The sequence below is a fragment of the Armigeres subalbatus genome, chromosome 2 (assembly GCF_024139115.2).
Source record: "Armigeres subalbatus isolate Guangzhou_Male chromosome 2, GZ_Asu_2, whole genome shotgun sequence".
NCBI lineage: Eukaryota > Metazoa > Arthropoda > Insecta > Diptera > Culicidae > Armigeres > Armigeres subalbatus.
Genome location: NC_085140.1, coordinates 376759768 through 376772478, shown reverse-complemented (window position 1 = coordinate 376772478; position 12711 = coordinate 376759768). Strand labels below are relative to the sequence as shown.

Genomic DNA, 12711 nt, shown 5'->3' with positions numbered 1-12711 from the left:
CGCGATTCGAACGAATGGAATGTTCGCCCGAAATCTTCACACAGTTTTGCACACCATCCACCGTTGCTTTGATCAGTTTGGTAAGCTTCCCAGGGAAGCTGTTCTCGTCCATAATTTTCCATAGCTCTAAGCGATCTATACTGTCGTATGCCGCCTTGCAATCAATGAACAGACGGTGCGTTGGGACCTGGTATTCACGACATTTTTGAAGAAATTGTCGTACAGTAAAGATCTAGTCCGTTGTCGAGCGGCCGTCAACGAAGCCGGCTTGATAAATTCCCACGAACTCATTCACTATTGGTGACAGACGACGGAGATGATCTAGAATATCACTTTGTAGGCGGCTTGTCGCCTTTCTTGTAGATGGGGCATATAACCCCTTCCTTCCACTCCTCCGGTAGCTGTTCAGTTTCCCAGATTCTGACTATCAGTTTGTGTAGGCAAGTGGCCAGCTTTTCTGGGCTAGCTGATGAGCTCTGCTTCGATACCATCCCTACCAGCTGCTTTATTGGTCTCTAGCTGTTGGATGGCATCCTTAACTTCCCTTAAGGTCGGGGCTGCTTGGCTTCCATCGTCCGCTGAACTGACGTAGTCATCTCCTCCGCTGCCTTGACTTTCACTGCCTGTACTCTCAGCGCCATTCAAATATTCCTCGTAGTGTTGCTTCCACCTTTCGATCACCACACGTTCGTCCGTCAAGATGCTCCCATCCTCATCCCGGCACATTTCGGCTCGTGGGACGAAGCCTTTGCGGGATGCGTTGAGCTTCTGATAGAACTTGCGTGTTTCTTGAGAACAGCACAGCTGTTCCATCTCCTCGCACTCCGCTTCTTTAAGGCGGCATTTCTTCTCCTGAAAATGCGGGTCTGCTGTCTCCGCTTCCGTCTATAACGTTCCACATTTTGCCGTGTACCTTGCTGCAGCGCGATCGCTTGCACTGCGTCCACTCCTCCAGAATCTGTTTGCACTCTTTGTCGAACCAATCGTTCCGTCGACTTCGTCCCGCATACCTAATGTTGTTCTCCGCTGCGTTGTTAATGGCTGCTTTAACTGTAGTCCAACAGTCCTCAAGCAGGGGCCTCGTCCGGCAACGCTGCCTCGAGATGCTACGCGTATGCAGTGGCGACATCAGGTTGCTTCAGTCGCTTTAGGTCGTACCGCGACGGTCGTCGTTACCAAACATTGTTGATGACGGATATTTTTGGGCGCAGTTTAACCATCTCCAAATAGTGGTCTGAATCGATGTAAGCACCACGATATGTCCTGATGTCGATAATGTCGGAGAAGTTCCGTCCATCAACCAGAACGTGGTCGATTTGTGATTCTGTCTGCAGTGGTGATCTCCAGGTGTACCGACACGGAAGACAGTGTTGGAAGTTGGTGCTGCAGGTGGCCATATTCTTGGAGGCGGCAAAATCTATTAGCCGTAGGCCGTTTTCGTTCATCAGCCGGTGAGCGCTGTACGTCCCAATAGTCGGTCAGAACTCCTCCTCTTGGCCAACCTGAGCGTTCAGATCTCCTATGATGATTTTGACGTCATGACTTAGGCAGCTGTCGTACTCACGTTCCAGCTGCGCGTAGAATGCGTCCTTATCATCATCAGTGCTTCCGGAGTGTGGGCTATGGACTTTGATTATGCTGAAGTTGAAGAACTGGCCTTTGATCCCCAACCTGCACATTCTCTCGTTGATCGGCCACCACCCGATCACGCGCCTTTGCATATCGCCCATCACTATGAAAGCTGTTTCTAGCTCGTGTGTATTGCCGCAATTCTGGTAGATGGTATGATTACCTCTAAACGTTCGCACCATTGATCCAACAAATCTCCTGCAGTGCTACGATGCCGAATCCACGGTCTTGGAGCACATCGGCCGGTATGCGTGTGCTCCCAATGAAGTTAAGAGATTTGCAGTTCTACGAATTGAATTTCCAATCGCTAGTTCCTTTTCCTCGCATTTTACCGATCTGTACTCTCTTGTTGATTATTCGTTTTAATTTTAATTGATTATTAAATTTCCGGAGGACCATTCCTCCTTATTCCCGGTGGACCATGTTCGCACCGGGAGCACTAAGTGCACAGTTTCACTTAGAGTCCCTCGCTGGCACTCGGACGATAATCGGCCGCCCTTAACATGGAAAACAGATGCTGTTGTGAGCCAATCCTGGCATGGAGAACAGACGCTCAGTAAGATTTGCACCGGATAGGAGCAACCCCCCCCCCTTCCCTGTCATCAAACGACCATAGTTCCCCCCGGGGTTGGTTACCCGATCTTCCGTTAGGTTGCTCGTATCCCGGCCAGCACCACGGGGAGGTAGGGATAGGAGTAGCTGAGTGAGAGACTAAGGACCGCGAAACAATTGATTGATTCATTGGATCGGATTCATTTGAAAATGGCTAATTTTTGCGTTACGTAATTAGTGGATCTTCCCTTAGTGATTCCGACGCGAATGTTCCAGGGAACGGAAATCTCCAGATATTTCGACGGGAATCCTCCAACCATACCGAAAGAAACCTCCTCGAAGGATGTCGACGGGAATTCTCCAGGAACTCTGACGGGAATATTCCAGGAATTCCGACGGGAATGTTCCAGGAGTTCCAACGGGAATGTTCCAGAGATTCCATCGGAAATCCCCCAGGAATTCCAACGTGAATGTTCAGGGATTTCGTAGGCAATGTTCCAGGAATGTAGAAGCAAATCGTCGAAGCAATCTGTCAAGGAAATCCACAAAGACTCCGAATTAAACCTCCAAGGATTCCGTAAAGAATCCTCCAGCGATTCCGGAGGGAATCCTCGCAGGATGTTGAAGCAACTCGTTGGAATTCCAAAGCGAACCGTCGATGTAGCAAATCATCCAATGATCCCGAAGCAATTCGTCAAGGGATTTCAAAGCAAATCATTGAGGGGTTCCGAGGCAAAACGTAGAGATTCCGAATTAAATATTCAAGGGATTCTTAAGCATATCGGCAAAGCATTCTGAAACAAATCGTCAACAAATTCCAAAGCAAATCTCCGAACGATTCCGAAACAAATCTTTGAATGACTCCGGAGGAATCCCGAAGCAAATTAACGAGAAATTCTGAAGCAAATCCTCCATGGAATATCTCTCGAAGATACCGAGAGGATTCCAGTGTGAATTCTTCTGGATTCCTAATGAAATACACCCAATATTTTTTTACACGGTTGGTATTCATTAATTTCTCGGTTAACCTGAACTTTCACAGCTTTTTAAATTATCACCTGAATTTCCTTTGACTTTTTGTGATTTTTTTTTCGTGTGGTTGATTCATTGTTTCATAAAGGTCTTAATCTACTAAAACCCACCCGTGTAAAAAAAAAACAACTGGGTGAACCTCGATGATTCTGAAAGGAATTCTTTAGAGATTCCAATGAGAATTTCTCTCGGATTCTGATGAGAATCCTTCTTGGATGATGATGGGAATTGTGGAGATTATCATGCTGCTAGCCAAAAGGAAGTTTGTTGGAAAACTGTCACTACAGTCCGTTGACCGCATGTCTTTGACTGCTGACGAAGTACCATGATTGCTTTGATTGATATTTTTGTAGGTCTCCGTTGTTGTTGATATCAAGCTTACTTTGATGCTTTCAAATCGTACGACTGTTCCCGATCGATTGGCTTGGGTTTTTTTCGGGTTCGGGTGGGGTTGTTTACTTTAGCCCATTGAGTGATTGCTCTGAGGTCACTGTTGATGTTTCTAATCAGCCTATCCACGTCGGTAATCGACCCCGAAATATATACCTGCAAATATATACCATACTGTTGGAAATCGATTGCTTGAAAATTAGCTTGAAGTTGCATTGCATTAATGCTCCGGAAGTTTCTAACACGTGTGGATTTCCTGTTTTGCTTTCTTACCCTAATGTCCGCAAGATCTACAGGGGATGTCCAAAATAACTGGGATATGCAAATTTTGGGCATAATTAGATGTGTTGTAACTATGTCAAATATTATCCGATTTGGACAATTCAGGAATGCCTGAACTAGAAAATTATTGTAGTTTCATCATATGTTCATGGAACCGACCATGGCCATCGGATACCGGAGATATTCCGGGTTTTTCGAAGGTAGGTTCAGAACCGTAAATTTGTGGTGGGTATTAGGATAAGTGGTGGTTAGAAACAGAATAATATTAGTAACCACAAATAAAGTAGGGCTCTTTCTGATTGGAACCATATGTTGAAATTCGAAATCGGACCAGTATCAAGTGAGATATGGCCATTTGTTTAGAATCGGTGCCGATCGGGAGTTTTAAAAGGGACCAGGCCACAAATTCATTTGAATCAAGCTTTTTGACCGATCTTCCATTATGATTACATTCCAGAAGTCTTCTGTCACGTCTAGAATGAAAAACCAACCAAAAAGACTGAATCTGAAGTCGCTGGGGTGCCCCCGGGGAACCCGTAGAGGGGACATTTCAGTTTTGGCACCAAAGCTAGCCATTCGACGGTTCGTTTTTCACGGTTTTCTATCAGGAAGCGAGGTATGAGTATAAAATGGACCATTGACGGCTTTGACCGCTTCCGGGACCTACGGATTGTCCCCGGGGAACCCATAGAAGGGGACATTTCTGTTTTAGCGCCAAAACTGGTTATTCGACGTAGAAGGGGCATTCCAGTTTTAGCGCCAAAACTGGTCATTCGACGGCTCGTTTTTCATGATTATCTATCAGGAAGCGAGGTTTGATTATAAAATGGATAATTGATGGTTTTGACCGCTTCCAGGACCTACGGATTGTCCCCGGGGAACCCGTAGAAGGGGACATTCCAGTTTTAGCGCCAAAACTGGTCATTCGACGGTTCGTTTTTCATGGTTTTCTATCAGGAAGTGAGGTATGAGTATAAAATGGACAATTGATGACTTTGACCGCTTCCGAGACCTACGGATTGTCCTCGGGGAACCCGTAGAAGGGGACACTTCTGTTTTAGCGCCAAAACTTGTCGTTCGACGGTTCGTTTTTCATGGTTTTCTATCACGAAACGAGGTTTGAGTATGAAATGGACCATTGACGGCTTTGACCGCTTCCGGGACCTACGAATTGTCCCCGGGGAACCCATAGAAGGGGACATTCCAGTTTTAGCGCCAAAATCGTAGAAGGGGAAGCTTCAAATGAATTTGTGGCCTGGTCCCTTTTAAAACTCCCGATCGGCACCGATTCTAAACAAATTGCCATATCTCACTTGATTCTGGTCCGATTTCGAATTTCAACATATGGTTCCAATCAGAAAGAGCCCTACTTTATTTGTGGTTACTAATATTATTCTGTTTTTAACTACAACTTATCCTAATACCCACCACAAATTTACGGTTCTGAACCTACCTTCAAAAAACCCGGAATATCTCCGGTATCCGATGGCCATGGTCGGTTCCATGAACATATGGTGAAACTACATTAAATTTCTAGTTCAGGCATCCCTGAATTGTCCAAATCGGATAATATTTGACATAGTTACAACACATCTAATTATGCCCAAAATTTGCCTATCCCAGTTATTTTGGACATCCCCTGTATCTTCTCGTGATCTGAGATCGAGTTTGCTGATGAGGTTTTGGTTTTCTTGATGTAGTGTTGACAATCAGTTATCAGAAGATCGATCGTAGACGATGAAGTGTCTGTGAATCGGGTGGGGCCCGTTAGTAGGACGGTTAGATGGAAGGTTGATTGGATTTGGTTCAACGAGGTCAAGTTTGCAGAAGGCACAATAGTAGCCACATTGATGTTGAAATCTCCAAGTATATAAATCCTGTCGAAGTTGTATACTATAGTCAAAAAGTTCCAGTAGAACCTTTTCGTAGTGCTGGCTGAAAAATTGGTTTGAACACGAAGGATTGTACAGCACGACTACTCCAATATTCAGCTCACCGACTTTGACTTGGATTGCTAAATATTCCACTCTCGATGCGATTGGAAGAGTGTTGTCGTGATGATGTAAGATGCGCGGCTACAAAGCAAGACCATGCTGAGGGTCGCTGGGTTCGATTTCCGAACCGGTCAAGGCAATTTTCGCTTTGGATTTTTATCTTTATTTAAGTGAAGGTTTGGAAATTGTCTCGACTTCCCTGGGAATAAAAGTGTAATTGCCTCATGATATACGAATGCAGAAATGGGAACTTGGCTCAGAAACCTCGCAGTTAATAACTGTGGAAGTGTTAATTGAACACTAACCTGCGAGGCGGCAATGACCAAGTGGATGATATAATGCCAATGAAGAAGAAAAAGAAGAACAGTGAACACATATATGTCAGTTTTATTCATCTATTTTTTCCATATGATGGTATTTTTTATGTAATCTTTAGTCTCAGGACGAAAAATCGATGAAGGTTTCAGTTTTAGGGCGCTAAAACGACAGTGTTCGCAATACCTACATAAGAATCATGTTCGGGATTTGATTCAAAACGGTATCAGCTCTTCGTTGAGCGTGTTTTTCGTCTGGGTTGTGAAACTCATGATGCCAAGTTTATTTTCCATATTGTACACCCACGTTGTGCTTTAAAGAACTTCAAATGCACTAAGTTTTTGCAACAAAATGCATGTTATTGATCGAAAAATTTAATCATTTTTTTATTTATTTATAACAGATGCATATGAAATTGAAATTTAGAACAGCTACCCATTTTTATCATCAATTTTTTTTCCTAATTTCAGGAAAACTTCATCTGAATTTTACCAACATACCAAAGCATCCACTTGAAGAGGATAATCATCTTCCCTTGTCTACTACTCAGCAAATTACTCGCTCGACAGTGCTAATGCTTGTTATTCATTTAATTTGGGCTCCAACATACGCCAACCGCGTGCCGTGTTGGCCGCCAGGACTCACGATCATCATCAACGTCACGGTGAACACGAAATCTCGCCTCCAACTCTGCTTACAAAGGCACTTTACATTCATAATGAAACGTTGTGTCCATTACAGGACCACCTGTCAACCGGGCTGCCGGAGCAAACCATCGCCGTCGTCGTCATCGTCGTCGCTCGCTGGATGGCCCGCGGGGCTCTTGGCGCTCCTAACGAGATTCTGCAGAAGATGTGTTTACTCTCATCCACGGGCAAAAAAATATTTGCATAAAGTATGTGACATTTCCACTCGGCGTTTCTCATTTTCCAGAGTAGGTTAGGTACAACGCCGGCTCATAGTCATCGTCGACCACGTAACAAAGCACCGCGAATTTCCCTACCTGTTCGGAACATTCATCGCATCGCAAAACACGCCGCAACTAGGTATTGTATAGAGGTTAGGAAGGTGGGCACCTCACCACATGCAGGTTACTTCAGTGTGAATGTGCTCCATAGAAATCTTTCCTTTTTTATTTCTGTCGCTAGTCGTATCCTTCCATGCATGTTGCCGTCATCGCATCGTTCCTCCCAGTCAGAAAGCTAACGCTGCACTGGCTCAATGTCTGCTTGTTGGTATTGTGCATCTCTGGGCACGATTTTTGAGGCCTGAATCTGCCTACAAGCCTTCCGCTTTTTGCGAGCCTTCCTTTTTCAGAAAGCAAACACAATCAAGACCGGTTGGTTGATGACAAGGACTTACGTTTAAACGAGATCCTCACACTGAATGACGGTGATACCTCAGTGGAAAAATTATGGTTCTCAAGCTGATGGGCAAAGTGAAACACGGGTGAAATGTAAAAGGTGTAACCAAAACCAGTGGTTCTGATACCTTTCAGCTAAATGGCCCAATTAGTAGGCATAATTAAAACAACTAGAAAAATTCACCTGTCTTTTTTTTTTTAAATTAACAAACTCGTTTAGTAATTACAGTTAAAACTTATATTTTCATAAATTCTAATGCAAATTTTACAATTCAATTCTCAATTTTTCATTCGTTGCCTGACCACGGTTGAGAACAGGTGTATTTCGCGATCGACCCGTTCAATAACGTTAACAATAAATTCAATCGAAGTGAAGTGTCGTGTTACAACCCGAACGATCCAGCAAAACTGCAATATCAGCAGTCGCCGCTGTGTAATTAACCGCGTGCAACCAAAGTGAGCGTCCGATAAAAAAAACGCAAGTAAAACTGCCAATTCACACGTAGCAAAACTACGTGATGAATGAGCACCAGTTCCCCCGCTGGGGGGAACCCTCCGGCGGATGTCTCGCTGGAAAAGTGATGGTACTGGAGAGGAAGGAGGAGGGAAAAAGCTTCCATGGTGTATCTCCAGTGCTAGTGGAAAAATTCATCCAAAGTTTCTGCGGTGAAGTCCACAGTGCAAAAAAAACCCGCGATGGAAAAATTTTTGTGACAGTGAAGAACGAGAGCCAGGCAAGAAATCTGGCTAAAATGGAAAAGATGACCGACGGAATAACGGTCAACGTTTACGAACACAAAACCCTAAATTCGTGCAAAGTGGTCATTTTCTGTCGTGATGTTAGGGAAGATAGTGATACGGATATACTAGCGATGCTCTCGGAACAGGGAATAACTGAAGTGAAGCAAATTATGAAAGGAAGAGAAGAAAATAAAACCTCTACGGGAATCTTTGTCCTCACTGTCAAAGGCACCAAGCCACCAAGTGAACTTAAACTAGGTTACATTGTGCTTGAAACTCGTCCATGGTACCCAAATCCGCTGAGGTGCTTCAAGTGCCTCAAATTCGGACACACAAGTAAGAACTGTTCCAGTGAAAAAAAATGCAGCAAGTGCGGTGAACTATACCACGAAGAATGTACCAACAGCGAAAAATGTATCAACTGTGGAAACAAACATGGCGCATTCTCTAAGGAATGCCCTACCCTGAAGCAAGAAAAAGCCATTACAAAAGTGAAAGTGGATAAAAACATCTCTTTCTGGGAAGCAAGGAAAATTGTGGAAAACGAGGGTAAATCAACATATTCGGATACCCTTAAATCATCACTGAAGAGGCAGACTGATGAAAAAATCGCACAACTAACCGAACAAAACAATCTGTATCGTAACCAAATCCAACAGTTAGAAGAAGAGAAGAAATCACTAGCAGAATCCATCAAACTAGACTACGACACTCATTACGAAAATCTGCTGAAGCAATACCAGGACGAAAACGAAAAAAAGTTCGGAAAAATGGAAGAAAACTACGAAGCCATCCACAACAAATTTGAAAAACTTGCATCAGTATACCAAGAAGAAAAACAAAGAAAGGCAGAGAAAGACCTCGAAAAACTCCAAGAAAATTACGCTAAGCTAGAAAACATACTAAAACAACACGGATATAAATCCGCCCCCAAACATAGAAATCAAGATAACCCCGCGCCGTCACCGCCCAGGAAAAAGAAAGCCAACCACAAGATGGCACCAGCCAAGGAAGTGGATTACGTCGACTCAGAATCTGAAAACACCGACGATCAACCCGACGAACACATGGACCAGAAACCCTGATACAAACAAACCAGAACACCAAACACCACCAAACTCGAATCCGGATTATCTACACAACAACAAACAACAACAAAATAATGACAGAAATACTGCAATGGAATTGTAATGGAGTAAGAAGTCAATATGAGGATCTTCAACTTTTAGTCAGCAAATTCAAACCAAAAATCATTACGCTACAGGAAACAAGAACCAACTCCTCACAAAACTTTCGCCTAAATGGATACGAAACCTATTCTATCCACCGACCATCTGGCCAAGGTGGAACAGCAATAGCAGTCAAAACAGGCATCAAAGCCAAACAATTACAAACGAACTCTACCCTCGAAGCGATCGCTGTAGAAATTAACATACCACGGAAAATGACAGTCTGCAGCATCTACCTATCACCAAACCAACAAATCAACAAAAACGAATTGGAAACCATTATAGACTCCCTACCAAAACCCCTTATACTATCTGGTGACTTCAACGCACACCACAACAGTTGGGGCTCCAAAAAAGAAGACCAAAGAGGAAAAATGATCGACTCAATAATAAACGAGAATAATCTAATTATTCTAAACGATGGATCTCCCACTTTCATACACTCAGCAAATACTAATAAAAACACCAACACACCATCATGCATCGACCTAACTTTGTGCTCTGCTGACCTAGCGAATAAGCTAAACTGGACTGTTGTAGACGACCAACACGGCAGCGATCATTTTCCAATCCTAATAGGATTCGAACAATTTGAACAAAGAAACCGAGCCGCTAGATGGAAAATAGACGCCGCAAACTGGAACACTTTCGAAGAGGAAATTGAAAAGCTTATTCCTCCAAACTCCAATCACTCGATAGAAGAACTAACGGAAGCCATCAAATCAGCAGCCTTACGATCAATACCAAAAACCTCAACCAAAGTACACTCGAAAGCGGCTCCATGGTGGAACCCAACAGTGGCAGAAGCCATCAAGCAAAGAAGGAAAGCTCTAAGAAAAAAGCAAAAATCAAACCCAGGCGATCCCCTCTACCAAGCAATTCACGACGAATTTATAAGCGCCAGAAATACATGCCGGAAAATCATCAAAGAAGAGAAACAAAAATCATGGGAAAAGTTTGCTTCCTCCATCAACGAAAACACCCCAACTAAAGAAATATGGAACCGCATCCGTGCAATATCTAAAACAGGACAACCAGCATCAAGAACATGGGCAATTGCCACTGAAAACAAAATCATATCAAAACCCCTGGAAATTGCCAACCACTTAGCTGACCACTTCCAAAAAGAATCTTCAAATGAAGCATACTCCCACAAATTCAAATCCAAAATGCAAAAGAGGAAAGCCTGCCTCTCAATTTCAGAAGCAGCCGTAACTCAAAATTATGCCAACCATATTCAATGAGTAAGCTTCTACACCAGCTGGACAGACTTACAGGAACCTCAACAGGCCCCGATGAAATTCACAACGCAATGCTCAAACACCTACCGTTTTACGTCAAAAAGAAACTGCTAGAAGCCTACAACGAAATCTGGCTCAATGGAACCTTTCCAGAACCATGGAGAAAATCAATACTAGTACCGATACCCAAACCAGGAAAATGTCCAAACACAGCTAACAACCTAAGACCAATCTGTCTATCTAGCTGTGTGCTCAAACTATTTGAACGCATGGTAAATAAACGCCTGATGAACCACTTAGAAACCAACGGGGTTCTTGGGAAATCCCAATACGGTTTTCGCAAAGGACACCAAACAATTGACGTCATCTCCCAAATCGACAGCTTTGGCAGAGATGCCATAATAAACCAAAAACAAGCAGAAATAATATTCCTGGACCTAACGAAGGCATATGACCGCACCTGGCGCAGACTAATATTACAAAAACTAGCAAAAGCGAAGATCTCCGGAAACATGGCCCAATTCTGCAAGCTTTTCTTAGAACGAAGAGAATTTCAAGTGCGGTACGAAGATCAACTATCCGACACAAAAACCCAAGAGAATGGCGTCCCACAAGGATCCGTTCTCGCAGTCACCTTTTTCCTACTAGCCGTCGACAGCATCAGAGACTACCTCCCAAAGGACACCTTTTTAAAAATGTACGCAGACGACATCACCATCGCTGTCATCTCTAAATCCGCTAAATGGACGCGGACAAAAATACAAAAAACTCTAGATTGCATACAGAAATGGAGCGACGCAACTGGATTCCAAATCTCCGCACAAAAATCGGGAATCATGCACATTGGAAAAAGGAAAAAACTCCAAAACCAACCACCGCCAAAACTGGATAACGAAGAGATAGCAGTCACAAACAACCAAAAACTTTTAGGAGTGTGGCTTGATCGCAACCTCAACTACAACTACCACACAAAAACGACTAGAGACGAAGTCAAAAAACGGTTAAATATCATGAACTGCCTCAGCAAAACTAATTTCGGAGCCGACAGGAAAACCCTACTTCATATCCTACAGATGACTATTCTGCCAAAACTACTATACGGAGCTCCCATAATAACCTGTGCAAACAGACAAAATATTCACCGGCTAGCACCATTGTATCACCAAGGTATACGCTTTGCCACAGGAGCCTTTCACTCCAGCCCTATAGAAAGCATACTCTCTGAAAGCGGACTCCCTCCATTATACCTCGCATCAATCAAGAAAACCATTGATTACTGCATAAAGCAACAAGCCAGGGGAATACTTGAATCGGATTTACGAATCATAAATGACACCAAAAACCTAATGAACGAACTTTCCATCCCGCATATGACCATTGAAAGCGAAAACCCTGCAGAATCACTAGCATGGGAAAAACGTGTATTCCAAATTAACACCGGAATTCCTGACAAACTTCCCCCAAAAGCAAAACAAATTCAATTCAAAGAACTTTGCAACACCGATTACCCATATCATCGTCACATATATACGGACGGATCAAAAATACAGGATGGTGTAGGCTGCAGCGTACATTCTAACAACATAAATATCGTCACTTGCCTACCCACACACCTATCAATCTTCAGTGCAGAAGCATTCGCCATCATCAAAGCCCTGGAACATTGCCCCACCGGATTAAACGTCGTATTCAGCGATTCCAAAAGCGTCTTAGAAGCCGTCGCCAACAATAACTCTAGTCATCCATGGATAATCAAAATCAGGAAAATTCTACAAACAAAAAACGGCACCACAACACTGTGCTGGGTCCCAGCCCACGTTAATATAACCGGCAACGAAAAAGCAGACCAACTAGCAAAAGAGGGAGCACTCTTAGGAAACCCCACCGAGATAAAAACCCCGTATGAAGATTTCAAACGATTGGTCAACTCAAAGATATTATCC

General features: G+C 43.5%; 2 protein-coding genes across 2 annotated transcripts in view; both read left to right on the top strand.

Moving 5' to 3' along the window:
• Positions 1–7088, top strand: part of LOC134210132 (uncharacterized) — a 47405-nt gene extending 40317 nt beyond the window's left edge. Inside the window, exons 2-3 of the mRNA XM_062686157.1 lie at positions 6665–6858; positions 6936–7088. Of these exons, the coding sequence (XP_062542141.1) occupies positions 6665–6858; positions 6936–7088 (347 nt within the window). The remainder of the gene's footprint in view (positions 1–6664; positions 6859–6935) is intronic.
• A 793-nt stretch (positions 7089–7881) lies between these two features.
• On the top strand, positions 7882–9421 carry LOC134217274 (uncharacterized). Its single transcript, XM_062696036.1, has one exon. It carries the CDS (start codon positions 8076–8078, stop codon positions 9381–9383), a length of 1308 nt encoding a protein of 435 aa, XP_062552020.1. The 5' UTR covers positions 7882–8075; the 3' UTR covers positions 9384–9421.
• The last annotated feature ends 3290 nt before the right edge of the window (positions 9422–12711 follow it).

Coding starts and splice junctions, on each gene's coding strand:
- LOC134217274 (XM_062696036.1), top strand. CDS start 8,076: ATGAATGAGCACCAGTTCCCCCGCTGGGGGGAACCCTCCGGCGGATGT.